This window comes from Xiphias gladius, chromosome 10 (genome assembly GCF_016859285.1).
Source record: "Xiphias gladius isolate SHS-SW01 ecotype Sanya breed wild chromosome 10, ASM1685928v1, whole genome shotgun sequence".
In the NCBI taxonomy this organism is placed as follows: domain Eukaryota; kingdom Metazoa; phylum Chordata; class Actinopteri; order Istiophoriformes; family Xiphiidae; genus Xiphias; species Xiphias gladius.
In genome coordinates, this window is record NC_053409.1 from 13,491,713 (window position 1) to 13,512,215 (window position 20,503).

A 20,503-nucleotide genomic window follows, 5' to 3' on the forward strand; every position below is an offset into this window, starting at 1 on the left:
TAAAGAGAACCGTCAGCCCTGATTGGCACCAGCACATGTGGGCATTCACACCTCTGCCCCTGCCCCAGGCTTGGCCCTGTTTAGGTTGGCCTCAACAACCCTTGCCCATGGGCAAGCCGGCCTAGCCCAACCCAGCGGAAAAAGGAGTTGTCAGCTTTAGGGGCTTTGCGCTGGGGCAGCTGCCGCAAGTCAGGCAGTTATATTTAAACTTTTAAGGCGAGGGGAGGCACTATGTGAGCAGCAGCTTTTACACTTGCTACTTGCTGCTCAGTAGGCCAGTGGGTAGCCCAAAGCTCTTTATCCATACAGAAGCACTGGCAGTGCCAGGGCACAAGGTGGAAGTGAGGGCTGAGGATGGGATGGCACTAGGCTGGCCTTTCACTAGGCTTATTAATTTTATCCCCTATACAATGCTGACCACTGTTTCCCTTTCCATTGTTCTCATTATCACTTTGTGCATTAGTGAATGGGGCCTCACTGCCTCTGGAGCTCTGCTTAAGATAACTGTGGCTCCCCAAACCCTCGGGAACCAAGCAAGTATACGTGGTTTTGTGTAAGTTTGTGCTGATGGAGGGGTTACTCTCTAAATGACCTTGATATGTTCTGCTGAACTGCAAAGTCAGGGGAGAGATGGGCAGCCTGGAGAGTGCTGATGATTGTGCAGTGTGTGCGAGCGCACATGCTTGAGTGAGACACGTGTTTCTGGTGGAATTCTTACCGGTGACCCACAATTTGAGCTATTGACCAGTCAGCTTTTGATCAAGATTGGCATTGTGAACATTAGACCTCAAACAGACCTCCTACGTGTTGGACCAATGTACTCTCCTGTTCAGTAACATTGAGCATCTAATCTATTAAATTTCCATAATTCAGCACTTTCTATTTCCTTAACAAAATTAAAAAATTAAAAAAGAAAAAGCATAGAAGTAGTGCAAGCAAATCAAGCAGCTATAAAGCATGTGGGGTTAGGGCAGGCAAGAAAACAATGTCGCAATTATAAAAGTGAGTTTTAAAGAATGATTGAAATAAAAAAAAATCAAGCCTGTCAATGAGATTGTATCAAAATTAAGGAGCACTTATAGCAAACACCCAACCATCTCTGTGACTTTCACACAGTCGGTGCCGTGCCTTCGGGGCAGACCTCTCATACCTTAAAAGTAATGTGACTTTTATGAGATCCCTATCCCATAAAAGTTACATGAATGTTGGCTGCATCACTCATGTCAGATGGGCTAACCCTGTTGCTTTCTCAGATGGTACTGTTAACACGGACAACAGAGTTAAGAAAGAGTAATGTGACAGCATATCACGAGCCAAATTCAACCCTCCAAGAGGCCTAGAATGCTTAACGGTTTTCCAAGCCAGCACACCTGTCCCCTCCACCAACACAAGGAATTGGCACCAGTTACCGCTTGACTTGACCTTTTAAAATGGTTCCGCTCCTAGAAGTTGAAGCTGGTATTACTAGATCAGTTGAACTCCATCTAGATCTGAGGTAGATGTAGGAGGATCAGAACAGCAGAAGGAGGACTACTCCCTCTGGCACAATGGTGATTTCCTCAAATCATCTTCCCCTGCAGTTTTATTAAGATTGACGGCCCCCAGAGTTTCGTTTTAGTGTCACAGGGGTATTAAAAAGCATCATGAGGGCACACATAATGTTGCATATGTAGTAAGATGGGCCTCTGTGATGTTAAAAGCAGATGTTTGTGTTGGCTCTTTCAGTGGTGTTGTTCCAGTGGCCCCTAGTCCCTTAGCCATTTCTGCTCTGCTGGTCCTGGTTGGGGGTCCACACTCTCTCCCCTTCTGTTGCTTTCTTTCACCAGAGCATTTCGAAAACAACATTCATATGCCGTAATTCACACAAGCTTTTAATAGGATGTGATGAGTTCATGATTGAAAGTTTCAGCAGTATTATTAGATGGAGTGGAGGACAGAGCGGGTCTGAGAGGACACAGCTCTGTGTTAGAGGGACAGTCAGAAAGCTTGTCTTGTATCAAAGCAGTTTAGATATACTACAAATCATTAATTTACACATGTTTGTAAATATATTCAGAAGAGAAAAACCTGTTCTTGTGTGTGCATGTCTTATGCTGTGTTTGTTTGTGCTGATGTGTGTCTGCCAGTTTTCAAGGTGCCCTTGCAGAGGAATGCAACAGAAATTTCTCTAGTCTGAAGGTTGGCTCTGTTCCATACGTAGCTTAAAAATCTGATTTACTGCCCTTTAGCTATCTTCAACTCTGTCTTTCTCCACAATCGTCGACTTTTCTTCAGCTTCCCCCTCCACCCCTTCGTCCCAGTGCGTCTCTTTGATTGGCACAGTAGGGGAGTTAAACAGTGCTTAAAGTCTGAAAGAAGATGGATGGAGAGACTGAAGGATTGTGAAAGAGAGGGAGAGTGACTGGGTATGGGTTGGTTGGTCTGGGTTTCATTAGCCTGTGGTGGGGCTCCACTGTGTTGGATGAATGGATGGGACAGGATAGGGGATCGCTGGCACCTTGGGGTTAGAGGTTGACAGAAAACCGTAGAGAAGTGTGGGTCTAGTATTTTCTGTTTTAAGGGAACAGTGTTTCTAAAACTATGGCATTCAGATATGGGCAATGGGCTAAAATACCATCTATTCCTACATCCATGGTTTATTGGGTGTTGTTTTTTGGTATACAATAAATGACCAAACATTTATAAGTGTCATATTGTGGCATCCCTTACAGTCAAGGAGCAAGAGTTTGATGTGGCTGATTTTTATCGATAATTTGATTTAATTATATAAAAAGAAATAAAACATGGAGAAGAACAATACCTGTTATTCCAGTTATTGCAATTTCATAAGTATAAGGCAATGCATCAAAAAGACAGGTTGTTTTTTCAGTAGACATTCAACTTTTCATTAGCCCTTTTCTGGAAAAACCCACTGTCTTGCTGTTACTATGCTGCCACTGTCCATATCCCTGCTGCTCCCCCCCACTTGCATGTATAAACCACTGCTATATGCAACAGGTTCAGGCTTGTTCTGTTAAGGTAGCTGAAAGTCATTTTGGGAAATCACAGTATATGTAGTGTTGTATAGCAATATTGATATATATTATGATATAGTATATTTTTGGAAAAATCAACAGTGAAAATTCTTAGGGATAAAATACAGTGAAATAAAGTGAATGAAATACCTGACATATCCAAGTACTTTAGTTCATTGTTGCCAAAATTGTATACAAATCCAATCCTGCTCATTTATTTGCAACATTGCAAATGAGGCACATTGAAGAAAAGTGTAGAAAAAAAGTTACAACTTTCAGTCACAAGAAGAATCCTGGAGTGCTTCACTACATATTGATTATATATAACATTGAAAATGTATAGTATAAGTTTTCTTTGTGTGTATGTTTTGTTGTTTTGTCTCTTTAACACATTCCGGCCCGACTTGGTCAGTTACCGCCATGTTGTGTTTGGCCAAGAAACTCTGCATCAATTTCCATCTCAGTGTGCATCACTCGGTGCTTTTTTAAGTTCAAGCTCAGCTTTGGTTGCTTTATTTCCCCGTGTGTGCGCTCGCATGGGCCAAAGCATGTGTGAGGGCGGGCAGTCTGAGGCCGCCGGGCACATGTTACTCGTTTAGTTTGGTTTTCATCAGCTTCTCTCTGTGTTCTGTTGTTTATACTTCCCCTCTACTCTTTTCTTTGCTTTATCTCTTATCTTTTTATCTTCCCTTTGTCTCTGAGTTCCCTTGCTAGTCTCTAAGATAGTCTATGTTTGTTTAGACTTCATCTTTTTAATTCCAGGTTAGTTTCATGGCTCTGGCTCATCTTCTGAGTCTCATTACTTTAATGCTGGAGAAAACATTGTGGTCTGATGCTGTGTGGAAATTCCCCTTTTGATGGCAGAGCTGCAAATCGAGCAATTCTACAGTGTCCTTAAGAAGTATCATATTTCTCACTCGATCACCATGGTCAAGAGCATTAGGAACTGGAGTAAGCCTGACTAAAATCTCAACTTTGAGTAATTATGGATCGAAGGGTTTTTAGAAAACAGACTACAGTTTTCAGTTCTTTGCACTGCAGGTCTTATGACTTTTGGAGACCCAACAGGATGAAAATTGTAAGCAGAAAACTGACACTCAGATTCACCCATGTTGGATGGACGTGGTTTGAGGTGATTCCATTGAAAGACTGTGGAAATAGCAAATGGTCACAGCTAAACCTGCAAATAGAGCACTTTCTACACACATACAGCTCATACAGTCTACCCAATATAAGTTTGATTAAATAATTTACTTTCTCTTCCCTGTTTATACATTTTCAATTGATTTTTCTTTTGGTGGTTTCATGGAATTAGCCGATTGCATTTTTTGATCCAAAGTATACTTGCTTTCTGTTATCAGGAGTTACATTTCCTCATCGACCCGACCACAGTTCTTCTGTATGATGTTAACGATCATTTCTGCTTGTTCTGATTTCCATCAGGAATAGTTGTTGAGTTGCCAACAGTGTGTTGACCACTAAAAACATGCTCAGTCATTGTCCCAGTTAGGTTTCTCCATCAAACCAGCTGTGCCTGGGGAAAGCGAAAATGTTGTCAGTCAAAACTTCTATTTCCAAACCAGTCTTTCGAGAACTGGCAGTTGTTAATGCTGCAGTTTAATTGACAGTTAAGATGAAACAGAAATCTATTTTGGAAAACAATTAATGAGACAATAAAGATTATTGTTCTGTGTTGAATGTTGTCTCTCTGTTGTGTGTTTCTTTTTAGCGTCAGACGGTGTCTCTCCTGGCCGTGCCCAAGATAGATGAAGTCCTGTACCATTACAAGCCTCTTCAAGTCGAAACCTACGGACCCTCAGTACCGGAATTGGAGCAGCTGGGCAGACTCGGGTACAAGCTTATTTACACACAATCTTGTTGACACATGTAGTTCCTTCAAGCCATACACGTTTTTTAACATTGCTATTAGCACAGTTGTCAGATTAATTACTGAGGAATAACCAATAATATGTCCATTAAGTTCTTTGGAAGTTTCCTGGAGAGAAGTATGTAATTTGTTGCCAAGAACAATATAAGAAAAACAGAGACAAAGTCCGGAGACAGTTGAGATTAGTTAGCTCTGTCAAGTTTATAAGTAGTTGTTGATTTTCATTGGAATTTCTTTGAAAGAGCTGCTCCATTTAAATCCAAGTAAATATTAAGTAAAAGTTCAGCTGACCTGCAGCCCACTGACTTGAACACTCTTGAGGTTATACTAGCGGTTTATTAGAATTAACGAATTAAAAATATACCAACTAAATACTGCCTCAGTTTTCCTTATAATTGGTACCAAATTAAAAAGTTATTTCCAGGTGCCTTCCTATTAATTTACAGTTCCATATCAGTTAATTTTTAGGAAATTATAGGAAACTATGGGACGGATTAAATACAGTGTCATTGATTAAACTTGAATCATGGAGTTTTTTAATTCTCCACATAGCTACAGTGTATGGTAAAGATTTTGATGTCAGGTTAGAGAGCTGCTAGAAAGTCAGTCTGCTTGGGAGGCCTGGCTCCTCTCACTTGACTCTCCTCTGATTAACTGGGGAGGAGGGCTGGGAGAAGGGGGGGGGGGTAACAACCATCACCCTGCCACAAGCCGCCACAGTGCCTCTGCAGGAGCGTCCATTAACACACACAGGATGTGCTTTCCCCGACGGCCCCCTTGGGCCAATCAATCCACGACGCCATTGGTCCAGTCCTCACCGAATTTAAGCTATCCATCAGACAGCCCAGCGCCCAGCCGTCTGCACTGCAACTGGCTGGCACTAAAGCCTGCCCACACACTGAGACCGGCCTGCTTTTATTGGGTGACAGAAGCAAAACGGGGTCATATTCTTTTTAGGTGAGCTCATTGACTTTCAGCACTGCTTCACCCTGACAGTAACCTTCATTTGGCTAAGATGTGCGGATCTGAACACAACGTCAGGATGTTTAGGATGAGGATTTTCAAGTTTATTCTTTATTTTTCAGATAAAAGGTTTGATTTTTCTTTTGTTGTGCAATCACATTTAACTAATTATCTGGAAAAGCACCTACTTAAGGTGAAACATTTTCCTTAAAGGATTGCAGGAGAGTTTAAGCAGGATAACTGGTACTTATTTACATTATGTATTCAGTGAAGTGCTGAGGTCCTACTTCTTTTGGCCAAGCTGATCAATATGCAGATGAAACACATCTTACAATTTTTGCTGCATGCTGGAGCTCAGAGGACGGAGGAAGAGGAGGCGGGGGCCTGGTGTCAGCAGTTCAGGGGTCCAGGAAGACCGATGCTGGAGAGGAAGGGCTCTGCCACGGAGATAAATGAGGTTCCGTTCAGGAACACCAGTCCCACTGGTGCAGGCCACAGGCAGCGACACAGACAAGCCGGTTCAGACAAACCACAACTCCCAAGATGCAACGTGCTGTTAAGTAAAAGAAAGGGACAGTGCTGACACTTCTGTGCAGTTGGCAGTTTGTGATTCAGCTAAGTTTGAGGTTTTTTTTGTGCATCCAAGTTCATATAGACAGATGATCAAGCTTGCACATACACATGTGCACAGACGGTGTCTCTTAGAGCTGCTGTACATTTTGTGTCATACACACTCACACTCATCCGTGTTATTGCAGTCTCAGCATTTTTGCCTCAACAAAACTTGTGTGATGTGGTAAATATTCACAAGCGTGTGTGCAGAGAAGAGAATACAGACTGCGTTGAGTGGGTGAAAAGTGAGACTACAGCAGCGGTCCTATGACCTGTGAAAGGAATATGCTTGAATGTGTGAGGAGATGCGGATGTGCCTGAGTGTGGATGAGGTGAAAGGGGCTGTGAGGGGGCAGGTACTTATTTTAAAACAAGGCTGTTTGTCTTGGTCAAGGCCCAAAGTGACAGCAGCCCCATTGGTGATTTGTCTTGGACACAGCCATCAAGTGAGACTGGAGAGTTGAGCTCATACGCCCCCTCCCTGGTGGCCCTGGGGCCTCTGGGTCTGGTCCCTTGCACGGGATGTCCAGTCAACACAGGGCTGACTGGAGCTGTGCTTTTTATTTCAACTCACTCTTTTCTTCTAAACCGCTCTTTGTCTCTCTCTGTCTCAGTGTCTGTGTCTTTTTTGCCTTGTCCCTTTGCCCCCCAAAAAACCGCAGGAGTGCTGCACAGCTGCCAGGAAAAAGAAGGGCCACGCCTCTTTCGCTGTCGTTCTCTCTCTGTCAGCTGTACCTGAATAAATATGAGCTGAGCTGAGCTCTTATATTAAAGACAGCTGCCTCAATACTGGAGCAGAGTAAAGGCTGCATGTTCAGGCAACCAGGCCCTCCAAAAGTACCCATTCAGCTTCCCCCCTTCACACACACACACACACACACACATAACTAAATGCTCCTCCCTGATGTGCATAGGTGCGTATGATTTGCCACAGAGGATAGGACCCCAACTGTGTGAGGTTTCTATAATGGCAGTATAGTGCTGTCCATCTCATTGACTGGCACATACCCAGGACCATGCGTGAGCCGCAAGAATTATGAGCAGACTATGAATGTAACACCACAGCCCATACGCCAAATGTCCTGCCATGGCTCTTTGCTTTTATGTTGTACAATAAAAGCCTTTAATAAACAAAATCAAAGTAGAAGTAAATACTGCTTTGGAGACACAAACAGAACCACATGATGTTTATGTTGACATGGCTGTGATATGAATCCCAACACACAGCAGCCAGAGACTGAAGCGGTAGCTGTTTTAACTTTCACCTCCTCTCGCCGACCCTGGGCCTGCTGATGGAAATAAAAAATGGAAGCACTTCCATACATCAAAGTACACTGCACCAGTGAAGTCATGCCTGCATTATAGTTAAAATTAGTCGGTTTATGTACATGAGCTCATGTAGACACATGCTGACCTGAAAGAAAAATGTACGTTCTATTTTGGTTTTTGTGTGTGCAGATGAGTTTCTGGGTCTGAGTTTGTTCTCTATAAGAATACTTTTTGAGCTCTGACTGTGTAGGCGATGAAAGACTAACTGGGATCTTGGACAAGGACAAATCATATGGGGGGAAAAATAGGGGAAAGAGAAATTGGCTGCGGAGCGTTGAAAAATTCGACTCAAACCTCAAGTGCTGACAATGAAAGCTAGCCAGAATAGTTGTTTGTGTTGGCACAGGTCGCCCTGAAATTAGTCCATCTCTCTCTGACAGAGGTTGCTTAATGCACTTCGCCAAATGCCAGTGTGTATAATATTTTGAAATTTTGCCTCCTTCCCCACTCCACATTGCTTTCTATAATTGGTGGAAAAAGTGAGGTTTTATGTTGGGAGCGCTTGTCACGCATCCGTCTCTTGTCGGTGGGGTGAAGGGGAGCAGCTGAATGAGCAGAGTGTTTAGTCTGGAGCCCCTCTCCTGGGGATGCACTTCTCTGCACAAGGAAGTAGTCCTCAGAGCACTTGGTCTCACCAAAACAGCCTAGCTGAAGGGTTAAATAGCAATAGGCAGTTTGCTGTGACCTAATTTCATGAACACAGAGGAAAACCGGTCGTTCTCTTCTCCTGGAAACTGCCCCCAAGTCTTCATTTAAAATGACCCAATCTTTTTATGGACATAGTACAAACACATGGACTCACAGAAGTAATGCATAAATCACTTGTGCTCACACACATAGAGTAGCTATGCTTAACGTGTACTTAAAGGACGCCTCCACACTGTTCTGGTTGGGAGCCAGGGGTTAATGGCTCTTTGAGTGATGCTCTCCTCCTGCCTGTGTTCTTTGGCTTTCCAAGCATCCCTTGGCGTCTGCGTGTTTATGTGAATGGTGTGTGTATCTGTTTGTTTGTTTGTTTGTTTGTGTCTTGGCTTATACTGCATGTTAAGTGCTTTGGTGGGATGGAGACATCCAGAATAGTCAGTGGTGCCATCACAGCCCTCAGTTCCTGGCAGCCGGCTCTGCTAGCCTCTCCCTGCCGGGTTGGCCTGACTCCAGGTCTCAGCTCTCCATCTTTCCAGCTCTGGCCTAGCCGGCCAAGAGCACTACCAGTGACCCTGGATTTGGCTCTGATAGTCAGCAGGACCACTAAACATGGTCCATAGAGTACTCTTGAATCCATTTCTGCCATCACTAAATTAGAGTATATGAGGTTTAAATTGCATACAAATCATTCTTTCCTTCCCCTGTTTTCCCCTCTCACTCTGTGATGAAAGTGCAAGTCAGCCATGATATTCTTCTTTTTCACTAGGCACACAGAGGACAGCCGCTCTAGAGGAATCTCTAGAAACGGCCATGAATAGCTTTTCCATGTATTCCAGGTTCTCTGATCCCTGCAGGGTACATATCCATCTGATGGACTTGACGGGCCTGCAAGGGACTGAGATGGGGGGTGGGGTCAGAGGTCACTGACCGCGGGGGACCTGAGGTGTAGCACCGAGACGTCAGAGTGCTGAGACTGACGGGAGCAGAGTGATGGCACCTTAGAGAGACGGGTCTCGTATTCTGTGCCTCAAATAGTCATGCAGTCACGCACTCTCTCTCACACAAATACAGCTTTGATGCTTAAGTTATGAGCTAGAGACTGAGGCGCCGGTTAACATGACCTCAGATGAACTCCCTCAAGAGCAGTGGTCTTTGATCTACTTTTACTAGTATTAGATAATTTCTCAAGGCACATATTTTGTTCTGATTCAGCCAATTAAAATATTCTGTATTGTTGCCAAATAGTACCATTTATGGGGAATGGTTTAATGGCTATTGCATATCAATAAGGCTTTCCCTCAAATACTTTGGGGGTTGTCACCACAACCAAGACCTAAATCTCAACTTTGTTTCCCAGATATCTGATATTCTCCATTCTTCCACTCTACACAATCATTGCGCGTGGCAGTGTCTTGTTTTTCTAGGGCCAACATAGCCAGTAACTGTAGACTTCAGTGCAGTGCTTGTCTGGCCATTTAAGTGTTTCCATAGCTTAGATCTGAAAGTTTTACTGCAGCCGTGGGGCTCACAGATTTAAAATTTGCATAGCCAAAAGAGAGAGCAGGCAATGTGAAATTCTGGAGTCCAGCTATTTGACTTGCAAACTTGTCTGTGTCAACAGGATGCCCCATCTTCATTCACAGCATATAGCCACCGCCTTGCTTTGGTACTCAGCTTCTTGTACAGAAGATGCTTTCTTTCCTCGTTACTAACTAGATCAGAAATAGAGTGGAGCGTGGCTATCGTCCTCCAGCCCCCACCCAGGCCATTATCCCGTCTGTCTCAGTAAACAGACCATTAACAGACAGAGCTGGTGGAGGCCAGATCACTATTGTTTTCCCTCCCATAGATATGTGCAAATATTGATCCTTTTTTGAAGCATGAGTCAAAATAAGCACACACTGTAGTTGACTAGAGGCGTTTTACTTGTGGATGATTCATTTTCTGACTCAAAGAGCGGGTGGAAACAGAAGGAGCATTGCAGAATGACGGAGCAGGAGGTACATTTGTCTTGTGTGTATTCTGGTCATTTGAAAGAGGTCTGCTTTTAGTGTTATTGTTTTCCTCTGTGGGCTGTGTGCCAGACAGCCCAGCAGTCTCCTCCTGAGATGAACTCAGGTCAGGCTAAACCAGGCTATTGCCAGTGAAGGCGACACCAGCTAGCAGGGAACTCCGAGGATAACAGGCTCTCCTGCCTCCAGGTTTATTTGTGTCACAGCCTAGAGGCGGCAGGGTCAACAGCCAGCGAAGGGTGAGGTGATGTCTCCTGACTATTTTAACACACACTGATCTGTGTAGAGGTTTGCGTAGCAGCCGCACACTGTCTGGGGTTGCATGCTCTGATTTTGAGCCTGATGGTGCTCATAACTATGCATACACACAAACTGAGTTTGTGTGCGTGTTTCACACAAACAGAAACAGACTGGGACTCTGTGCCTCTCCCCTGCTCTTCACCCCCGGGGCAAAGGGCCTGTCAATGTACAGGGGGATTAGCTGGCTCATTTTCCCCTCTTAAGAGCGGGAGAAAGAAAACAAACTCCTGTCATGTGGAGCTTGGCTGTGTGGACCTGCCATGCACACACCTCATGGAACAAGGTACTTCTCCACTATGATTTATGAATTTTCACAGTCCCCCTGCTGTACCTTTCCCTGCCTTTTTGTTTTCCTCCACCCCCCTTATGTGCTCTTTTCCCATCTTTCTCCCCAATTGAAATCCTCTTTGCCTCTCCCCAGCGCTTGAGGTGCACCAGTAACTGATAGCTTTGGTGGCGAATCCCCCCTGGGAAATCTCTATTCTTCCTCTCTGTATCGGTGCTCTATTCCCAGAATGTTACATTTAACTTTCAATGCTCCTTTTCTGTGTATGGGCGTGCCTTGTGCTAGCAGCCATTCACTGGACAGCATATGTCCTTCCACTGTTTACGGCCCCATTTGGTTAATGATGACACTGATGTCATGTCATTATCCTCCCTCTCCAACCCAGTTTGCATCCCTCCTCCTTCCTCTAAACTCTCCAGGGGGCAGAGTTATCAAGTGGCAGCTCAGGAGACGAAAGAAAGATGCTCTGTGTATATCAAGTGACTAGCTGGGTGTGTGATGCCTCTCCAAGCCCCTAGGCTGCTGGGGTTAGGTGTGAAGCCAGTGGCTGAGCCAGTCAGCCAGCCTCTACTGCCCCCATCAGGTTAGACAGTGGAGGTGCAGGACGACTAAGAGACAAGCTAAGTCTGGATGAGTATTGACAGGTGACACTTGGAGCAGGAAGCGGTTGAATTTAGCCGCAAGTAGCACAACAAGCCCTTATCATAGGCACTTCTACAATGCTGTGTTTCAGAAACACAAAACAAGCATATGTCTCAGTCATTATCACTGATACCGAAAAGCTGCCTTCTTCAGGACAACTTACAGATCATCAGTCACTCTACATGAGAATATATTTCTATAAGTGTCTAATGTCAAGTGTCACCCAAGGCTTCTGTTAACACTCTAAACATGTTCTCCCCTTTACTAAGTGTTAGCGATACCCACCTCCCTGTCCTCTTTTGGGATGCAGGGAGGCAGACTCAGCCCGTCGGTGGTGATGATAAGACACATGATAACAGATAAGGGGTCTGTAGGCTCGTGAGGATATGATGTAACTGCGCTGAACCCCTCTCCACAGTACAACTTGACATAATCTGGTGGACAGTGGGTAGGCTAATGGCTGAGGATCTGTCTCACACTCGCACGTCCCAGAGGAAGCTGCATTCAGTGGAAAAGAGTGTGACCTATGACCCATGGTGAAGAAAGACCACTGTTGACAGATATACTATACCTGTGAGAGTCCTCTGTGTTTGGCTTGTCTGCGGGGGTTTTGTTTCTGGACTGTAGCCTGGACCAATTCACACATTCTCCACTGGTAAAATTCTGCTCCATCAGTTCGCCGTTGGTATCGATATAAACACTCTGTCCTTAGATAAACATGTATTCACACACATGTGAATTGTGTAGACACACACATGGGGGTGTAAGCACACATTGCACATCCACACAATGCGTTCAGTGTGCTGTTTCTCTCACAGGGGTACATTTTCTCTCAGGGTAGAGTTTAGGAAAGGAGGGGCAGATGGGGCAGAAGTGCTGTGAGTGAAACCGGAGCTGCTTGAGGAATGCAGGGGGTGTTTTTGGAGGACTGGAGTGGAGTTTGGGGGGTGAACGGGGGGTGACTTAAGGGGTAGGATGGGTGATTAGGGGGTGACAGCTGAGTGCTGACCCCTCTATAATGACAAATCATCTGGCAGGTGTGTGCCCCCCCCCCCCAAGCCCACATCATTCCCAGGCCAGGAATCCTTAACCACTGCTGGAGCAGAGCGCTAAAGGAAGACTTCCGGACATTCACTCTGCCACCCAGCAGCCTCATGACTGGCCTTTGAGCCTCTGTTCAGATATTAACCCTGCTCAATGCCTGTTAGCTGCACTCTTTGCACACTCAACACACCAGTCCAAGCTCCTCTGCTTTAATAAACTTAGCTAACGAGGCTCCATTCCTTGGAGCAGGTAGGGAAAGATTTATTGATTGAACTGCCTGAAAGTCGGAGTACCCGGTTTGGGTCATGAATCATGCTGACGACAAGCTGAATCCAAAAAGCCTCTGATCATTTGTTCTGTAAAAACAAATGCCGATCCAGGATCAGTGAGGGCTCTGTGAAAGCAGACAGGTGCTAAGCTGAAGTCTGGTCTCAAGTTTTTCCAGAGGTTTTGAAGGAAAAATGTAAGAGGCATTTCCAATTAATGGATTCTCTCAGAAAATCCCATTCATTCAGATATTGCCTCAAATTATCTTTTCCATTGAAGGAGCCAGTTTAGCTTCTTTGATCTTGCTGTATGCTGAACAGGAATGTAGTCTTCATGTATGAAAGCAGCCAAACCACATACAGAAATTCTCAGTGACCATTGTTTAAGACTGATTCAGATTGCTCCATTGTCTTGTGCGTCTTCTCTGCGGTTTGAATGCTGATTAAGTGTCTGCTTGCTGAAATAGCCATTGTAGCATTACAGGCCTCTTTTCTTTTCCATCAAGCCGGGGCCTCCACAGCTCTTCTTAATCCAATTCCAGCCAATACGTGGAGTCTAGACAAGAGGCCCAACACAGCCTGCACCTTCGTCTGATATCTACTGTTTTCCCTCCGGACTCCAAGCCTTGCAGCTATTTCCCTGAAGAAGCCAAACACCCTCCATTCCACATCAGCATCGCCCATCCAAACATTCTCAGCTGGAAATCACACAGAACCAGCCGGAACATTTCGCCACTTATCTTTTCACTTTGAATTAGAGATGGGGCTCTGTGGTGTTTTCCAGGCAGCGGGAGCGGGGAATACTTTCAGTGTCCTGTCAGGAAAATCTTTGACCATTATTAGCATTAGCAGGAGACATTGCCCAGGTATTAAGAGTTCCAGACCCAAGTGGAAAACTGCTGTTAGTTCTGAACAGTTTTGATCCAACTGCACGTGTTTTTTAGTTGTTTTTTTTTTGAAAGAGAGGGGTAATAGCAGATGGTATGAGTAGAGGTTGAAAAATAATGAAAGCACTTTATCATCTATTATGCTTTTGAGAATGTAACACTCATGCTGCTGTTGATTCCAAAGAACTATTACAGAAATTCATGGCCATTGTTTACAGCAAGGGAAGAAAGATTCATCTGAGAAAAAGCTGGTTAAACATATATCATTACTTTGAGTGTGTGTACTAATGGAAAACCCCTGTCATTCCCCTTTGTGGCAATTTCAGTCTGACACGCACACTGTCATACTGTGTCATTCGGTTGTCTTCATCACTGCACTCGTCTTTTCCCGCTCCCCCCAAGCGACAGAGTGGGCTAGTCCAAAGTGACCCATATTTACCCAATAATACAAGGCTTTGAAAAGACCCATATCAAGTTGCAGCTAATGCTCCAGTGGGGCCGGAGAGTGAAAGATGTTACCGGCCGAAACGGCTTGGGTTTCAGGGCCCTGCGAACAAAAGGCAGTCCAGTCCTCAGAGAGAAAGGGAGAAAGGGAGAGAGGGGGTACGGGGGGTTGATGGGGTGGGAGGGTGTGGAGAGTGTTAGTGCACACAGTGAAACAGTAGCATCAGAGGGGCTCCAAGCGTCTGTTTCAGAGAGATATTGTGTGTGTGTGTGTTGTATCTCCTTGTACAATTGAAGGCAGCGTAAAGAGCCTGCCTGTTTTTGTAAGCAAGTGCGCTGCACATTTTTAATGCATTTCTTGTAGTTGCATGTCTTAGCTATTGTCAGTCTGCTCCTAATTTGTCAGCATTGTCAAGTACAGTCATGTGAAAAGAGTCGCGTTTATCTTTCAGCTTCACGGACATCTATAGCCGGTAATGTGTACCTACATGTACGTGGCTGGCCTTTACGGGAAGATGCGGATACAGCCGCTGAGTTAATGGAGCAGAACTGAACTAACCTCAAGTGTTAGGGGTGAGCAGGGGGCAGACAGGGTTGGTTTAAGAGAAGAGGGTTTGTGATGCTGATACCCAAAGGTGATTTCACCTCATATCCTCCCTCCTCTTTCTACTTCCCACCCCTCCACCTCTTCCTCCCTCTCCCTCTCCTTCATGTTCTCTTTTTGCTGTCTTGCTCTCTCTCTCCTTAGGGGCAGGCAGGTATAAAGTTACACAGAGCTCTCAGCTTTCTTGGAAGGAATGACCACATGAGTAGCTTGGGGATTAGATTAGCAGGAAGAGCAGACTTAGCCGGGCTGTAAATAGCCCACTTTTTTCACCATTAAAAAGGCCCAGTACAATATAATCAATAGATAGCACTCATCTGATGCAGGAAGCCATATGAGAAGATCTCCCTCAAGTGCTCTGAAGGACAGGCTACAGCAGCTTGGGCCTAATGAAGTTATTATTAATCACTGGGGCTCCTGTTTTGAACTTGTGTGTTGTTTCTCTAGTGGGTGATGAGTGGTCTTTGTGTGCGAGACCTGCCTGACATCTATCCCTGCTCTTCTCACTTTCCACTGTCTATTATCAGACATGACAAGGTCATCCCGTGCGCGTAATATTCATGAATGTTTGACTCTGTATTTATTTTGCAGTCATGCCAGCAAATATGTTTCAACTTTATTTTACAGTCAAGGTTTTATAGTGTTACAAGGAAGTTACCAAAGCACCTCGAAGAATCATGACACACCAAAGCAAAAATATGATCTGTTCAGCATGCAGTCTCACCGACACCTTTTTCTCCCTGTCCATCTTTCATTCACACTCTCACACACACACACACACACACACACACACACACACACACACACACACACACACACACACACCTCAACTATCCCACTCTGAGCCTCCCGACAGGTGTTATGTTACTCTGTAAAGCAGCTTGAATGGGCACAGAAATCACAGAGGGCTGTCTGTGCTCTTGATTCCCGTTTCACTTTGAAGTTTCCCCGGGCTCATAGGAACAAGGGCCACGAAGCCAGACTCGTGTGAGGGCTTTAGACCTCTCTGCCAGGACTATGATTTCTGCAGGGTAGGGGAGTGTGGGGGGATTGTAGGTGGGAGGCAGTATTGACGGGCAAGGCTACGTGTTGTCTCAGTTGTTGGAGGACTTTGCTTTTTTAGCTTTGTAGTCAAATGCTACAAGAAAGCAGTATAGAACATGTGTGGAGGTTTCTCTCCTTCTCCCCCAATGACTTCTTGATAGCACAAAACAGCAGAGGAAGGATTAGAGTGGGTGGGGACATAGGTCAATCCCCCCCTGCAAGAAAAAAAACAAAAAAAAACACACACACACACTCATAAGTACAGGGGCATCTATCACTGTGAGGACAAGATGTGGAAACTAAATTAATAGCTCGACTGTCTTTCTGCCTTTGTGCCAGCTGACTTTTGGCTTTGCCCAAGAACCTGAAAATAGGGTTTGGCAGGATACATCTGTAAGCACTTAAAAAATAAAAGACACCTATAATACTTTAATAGAGCCATGTTGGAGAGGTTTTTAGGCACAAGGTGTTCCAGTGTTAGGTTATGGGTACGTTTGTCTTTGTTGATCTCATCAAATGGCCAAAGGGTCCTGGAGAGCCAGAAAAAACAAGTGTGGATTCAATGAATAAAAAAAAACTTACCTTCAAGTTACACTCACAGGAACTACTTTTTGAAACCAGCTCTCGGGCTGCCAGTCAGTCACATTATTTACAAAATACCCCGCTCCTGCTACTGACGACGGCTCTCTGTGTGTTCTCAGGTATCTGAACCACGTGCGGGCTGCCATGCCTCAGGACACAGCTGGAGGATACACCTCGGCTTTGGCGTGTCAGCGAGCCATTCAGGATGCTTTCAGTGGGCTGTTCCCTCCAAAAAGCTAAACCCATACAGAGCTCAAAGATTAACAACAGCTACTGGATAGAAATGTGACTGAATGGACAATAAATACTGCCCTGCTACCACTATGGAGAGCTGCTGTGGTGGGTAGTGATCTCACTCATTTTTGTTAAAGGTTTATATGACATTTTATATTTTGTGTTAATTTTATATTTAAATAAATCACAAAGAACATTGGGTGTCTGTCCATCATTTTACAGATTGATTTAAAACTGAAACAACTCAGGACGTACATATCTAATACATTCTGGTATGAAAAAAAGGGGGGTAAAGTATTGAACCGAAGCTGGGACGTGACTTCTGATGACAAGATGCTTCAACATCTGTAACAGATGCGAAAATTAAACTTTCACTTTTTCATTTAAAAACAAAAAAAATTCACAACTCAAATGTTTCCTTGATGATTTATTATGTTGAATCTTTAGTTTCTTCACACTTCTGTCTCTTTGGGGCTGGTTCTTCTGAAGGCTCTGTGGATACACAAAACAAACATTCAGAGGTGAAAAGAAAAGAATAAAACTTTATTGTCCACTCAGTTGGAAAATAGTCTTTGGCCTATGTGGCAGTACACTAAAACATACACACAGCACAAACAGTCAAATAACGACAGAACGACAGCATCTAAATGAGTGATGCAACTAATGATTATTTTCATTGTAGGTTAATCTGCTGATTATTGGAAAACATTATAGTAAGATGTCAGTGAAAAAGTTTATTTATTATCCCAGATCTGAAGGTGAGATATTCAATTTAATTGTTTTGTTTTGTTTTGTCCGACTACAGAGGGTTTACAGAGCTCAGAGCTTCCTCCTCACCTTCTGTGTCCAAAGAGCACCAACTGGCTCTGTGGCTGTCTACTATAAATGGTATAAATGTTCACATTTGAATGTTTGGTTTTCATACTGAAGTCATTATCAGGTTATTACTGAATTCCTCACTGTTTCGTTAATTGATTCTCACCTGTCTGTTCATGATTGCTGCTGAAGAGGACCTCTTTAGGGAGTGTGAATCTCACACACATCATATCTTTGTTGGGTGCTACATTACGCACAAAGTGCACCGAGCATCTGTTCTCCAGGGGGAACCTGAGGCTGCGGGACGCCCTCTTCACCACGTCTGTGTCAGGGTCGTCGTCTTTAGAGAAGCCGTAGCAGTACACTGTGGGCAAGTTCTCATCACAGCAAGGCTCCTGGTGCAGGAGGCCTCTGAAAGCATCAAGAAACTCCAGAGCCAAGGCAGGCAGGTTCATCACCACATGAACATTGGCTTTTCCCTTCAGCAGCGCAGGCAGCTCCTGCTTCATAGGTCCCTGGATGAACGCCCTGCCGTCCAGGTTAAACGTTTGGACTTTGCTCTCCACCTTGTTGAGCTTGCAGTTGTGCTGCAGCCATTTGTAGGACTCTGGGTTGAGATCATTGGCTAACACCTTGGCACCCGAGCGGGCAGCGGGGATGGCGAATGGTCCAACACCGGCAAACACATCAAACACAGTGTCACCTAATTTGACAAGCTGCACCACACGCTGGTGCTCTGTGCTCAGCCGGGGGTTCCAGTACACACGAGAAAAGTCAAACTCATATGTCACCCCGTTTTCTTTCACCTGCAACACACAGATAAATGATGAGCATTAGAGGCCTCTCCAAAACTCTGTGGATGTTCTGAATATATTTAAGAATAACTGAATTGGGCAATGCTATGTACATACTGTATGTGTGTATCATTAACATGAGATTATTGCATATTTGTACTATAACTTACTTTGGCGACCATGTTCTCCTCTCCAGCTAGCACCTCCATCTTAAAGTTGCGGTAAGTTGAGTCGATGATGTTTGTTTTATTGACCACACAGGTAACACCAGGGTTTTTTTCCATGATAACTTGACCTACAATTGAAGCAGCAGACAGGTTGTGGCAATGAATTTAACTCCCTAGACTTGGTATATGCTTATTGACTATGGTTGTCTTGAGTTATGGCTTGATTTAGGAATTCAGAAATATATCATTCAAAAATAATCTTAATATTCTGAATTATTTTTAGGCTTAAATATCTATGTTTATTTATAATAGCATTAAATACAGCCACAGTTCTAAATATATCAAATGGAAATCCCAAACTTTTCTGATAGCTGATACAAAGTGTTATATGTGAGACAGCGTTTTTCAGGCTAAAACAGGGAGTTCAGTTGCTTTTTAAGGCCCTTATTATTTCAGGTGATACACTGCTTTAGGGGTGCGTATCCCTGAGCGAACTTGCAGTTAATCAAATCATCCCAAACCAAGTAAGACATTACATGAGCTTTGCCTGGGAGCCACTTAAAAAACTGTCAGCTTTGCTAACTTTTAGGAAATGGTTGCTCACATGAAAATAAAAGTTGCAATTGTGGGTGTTAATCATTTAAGAAAAAGCAAAGAATCTGCACAAAACACAGAGGAAAAAAACTGCAAAGAATAAGTTGGACATGAGATCAAAACATTATCCATTCCAATTACCTTAAACTATTCGATCTTGCATGACAATATCCTTTGCAGAAGCATACTCATATGATGATATCATATGTTTGTATTCTTCATATTAACATGGATGAATAAGTGAGAGGAGGGGCAGAACAAGGATCACCAAATGTTTTGATCAGTATGAAAATGACGTAAATCATATGCTGTGGCCTTCAAATAAGGAAATGTCCTTTGGAAATGATGCTCATCCCTCCGGTAGAGTTGAGAGACTTGGAGAGTCTTTGCCAAGGGGTGCTGAACCCAACACCTTATTTTAATGCGTCACCCATCTGTACGTTACTTTGCACCAAAATCCTTCTGTTGAAACATCTGCATCTCACCTATGAGGTTCTTGTACGGGAGCTGGTGGTCCCTCAGGTTCATGTGTGCGATGTGTCCCACCCGGCTGAACCCAGAGGTCACATCCTGCCCCTGAGGGAGCACGGCCTCCAGCACTTCCTCACTCTTCAGGTTGTCGTAGGTCAGCTGCAGCTCATAGTACTGCAGCTCCTCGGCGACACCGAAAGACCTCAGAGCCTCAGCTTCAGCCTCAGAGAAGGAGCTTTTCAAGGACACTCTGTAAGGGTCCAGCAGGACTAAACGAAAGTCACCGCTCTCCTCTGTATCTTGTACCACTCTGGGCATCCCTGGGCGCTGGATGGTCGACTTTCTCAAGCTCTTTATCACTTTGTTTAAGACCCCAGTGGGCACCCGTAGAGCTGGGACTCTAATGGTCTGTGTGAAGGCCTCTTTATCCAGAGAGGTCATACCCCGGACCTCTGGAGGGGGCCGGTACAGTTTAGGCTCCATTATGGGCCTCACAGCAAAGCCAGGACAGGCTGAAGCTGGCAGTGAGGCTGCGGACCAAACGCCCCTGTGTACAGCAGCAGATTTCAAATTTCTCTGAGTGTGTGCAGATGTTAAGACTCTGCTGAGGAGCCTGAAACGGAGGCAGAAAAGCGAAATCACAGATCGTAACTGTAAACCGAGTGTTAGCTTTAACTCAAACCTGGCAACATAAGGCTTAAAAAGGAATAATTATGCGATTATTATCGAGAAAAGTCACATTCAAAAGTTCAAACCTCAACATCGTCCGTTCTCTCAGGCACGTTTGAACTGTGTCATCGGTGTTGGACCAGAGCTGATTGGTGATTGGTCAAACGGGCTGAGAGTCGATTCCTGATTGGGCGGT

At 44.4% G+C, this 20,503-nt stretch overlaps 2 protein-coding genes across 2 annotated transcripts in view; one reads left to right on the forward strand and one right to left on the reverse strand.

The window, feature by feature from the left end:
• Nucleotides 1-16,995, forward strand: part of mnat1 (MNAT1 component of CDK activating kinase) — a 31,220-nt gene extending 14,225 nt beyond the window's left edge. Inside the window, exons 7-8 of the mRNA XM_040136786.1 lie at nt 4,744-4,865; nt 16,682-16,995. Coding sequence (XP_039992720.1) covers nt 4,744-4,865; nt 16,682-16,802 — 243 coding nt within the window. The 3' untranslated portion in view covers nt 16,803-16,995. The remainder of the gene's footprint in view (nt 1-4,743; nt 4,866-16,681) is intronic.
• On the reverse strand, nt 16,967-20,493 carry trmt5 (tRNA methyltransferase 5). The gene is made up of 5 exons (XM_040136784.1): nt 20,394-20,493; nt 19,653-20,251; nt 18,577-18,701; nt 17,779-18,418; nt 16,967-17,288 (listed from the first exon to the last, which is right to left on the reverse strand). The coding sequence occupies exons 1-5, from the start codon at nt 20,399-20,401 to the stop codon at nt 17,227-17,229; spliced, it is 1,434 nt and encodes a 477-aa protein (XP_039992718.1). The 5' UTR covers nt 20,402-20,493; the 3' UTR covers nt 16,967-17,226.
• Nucleotides 20,494-20,503: the final 10 nt, after the last annotated feature.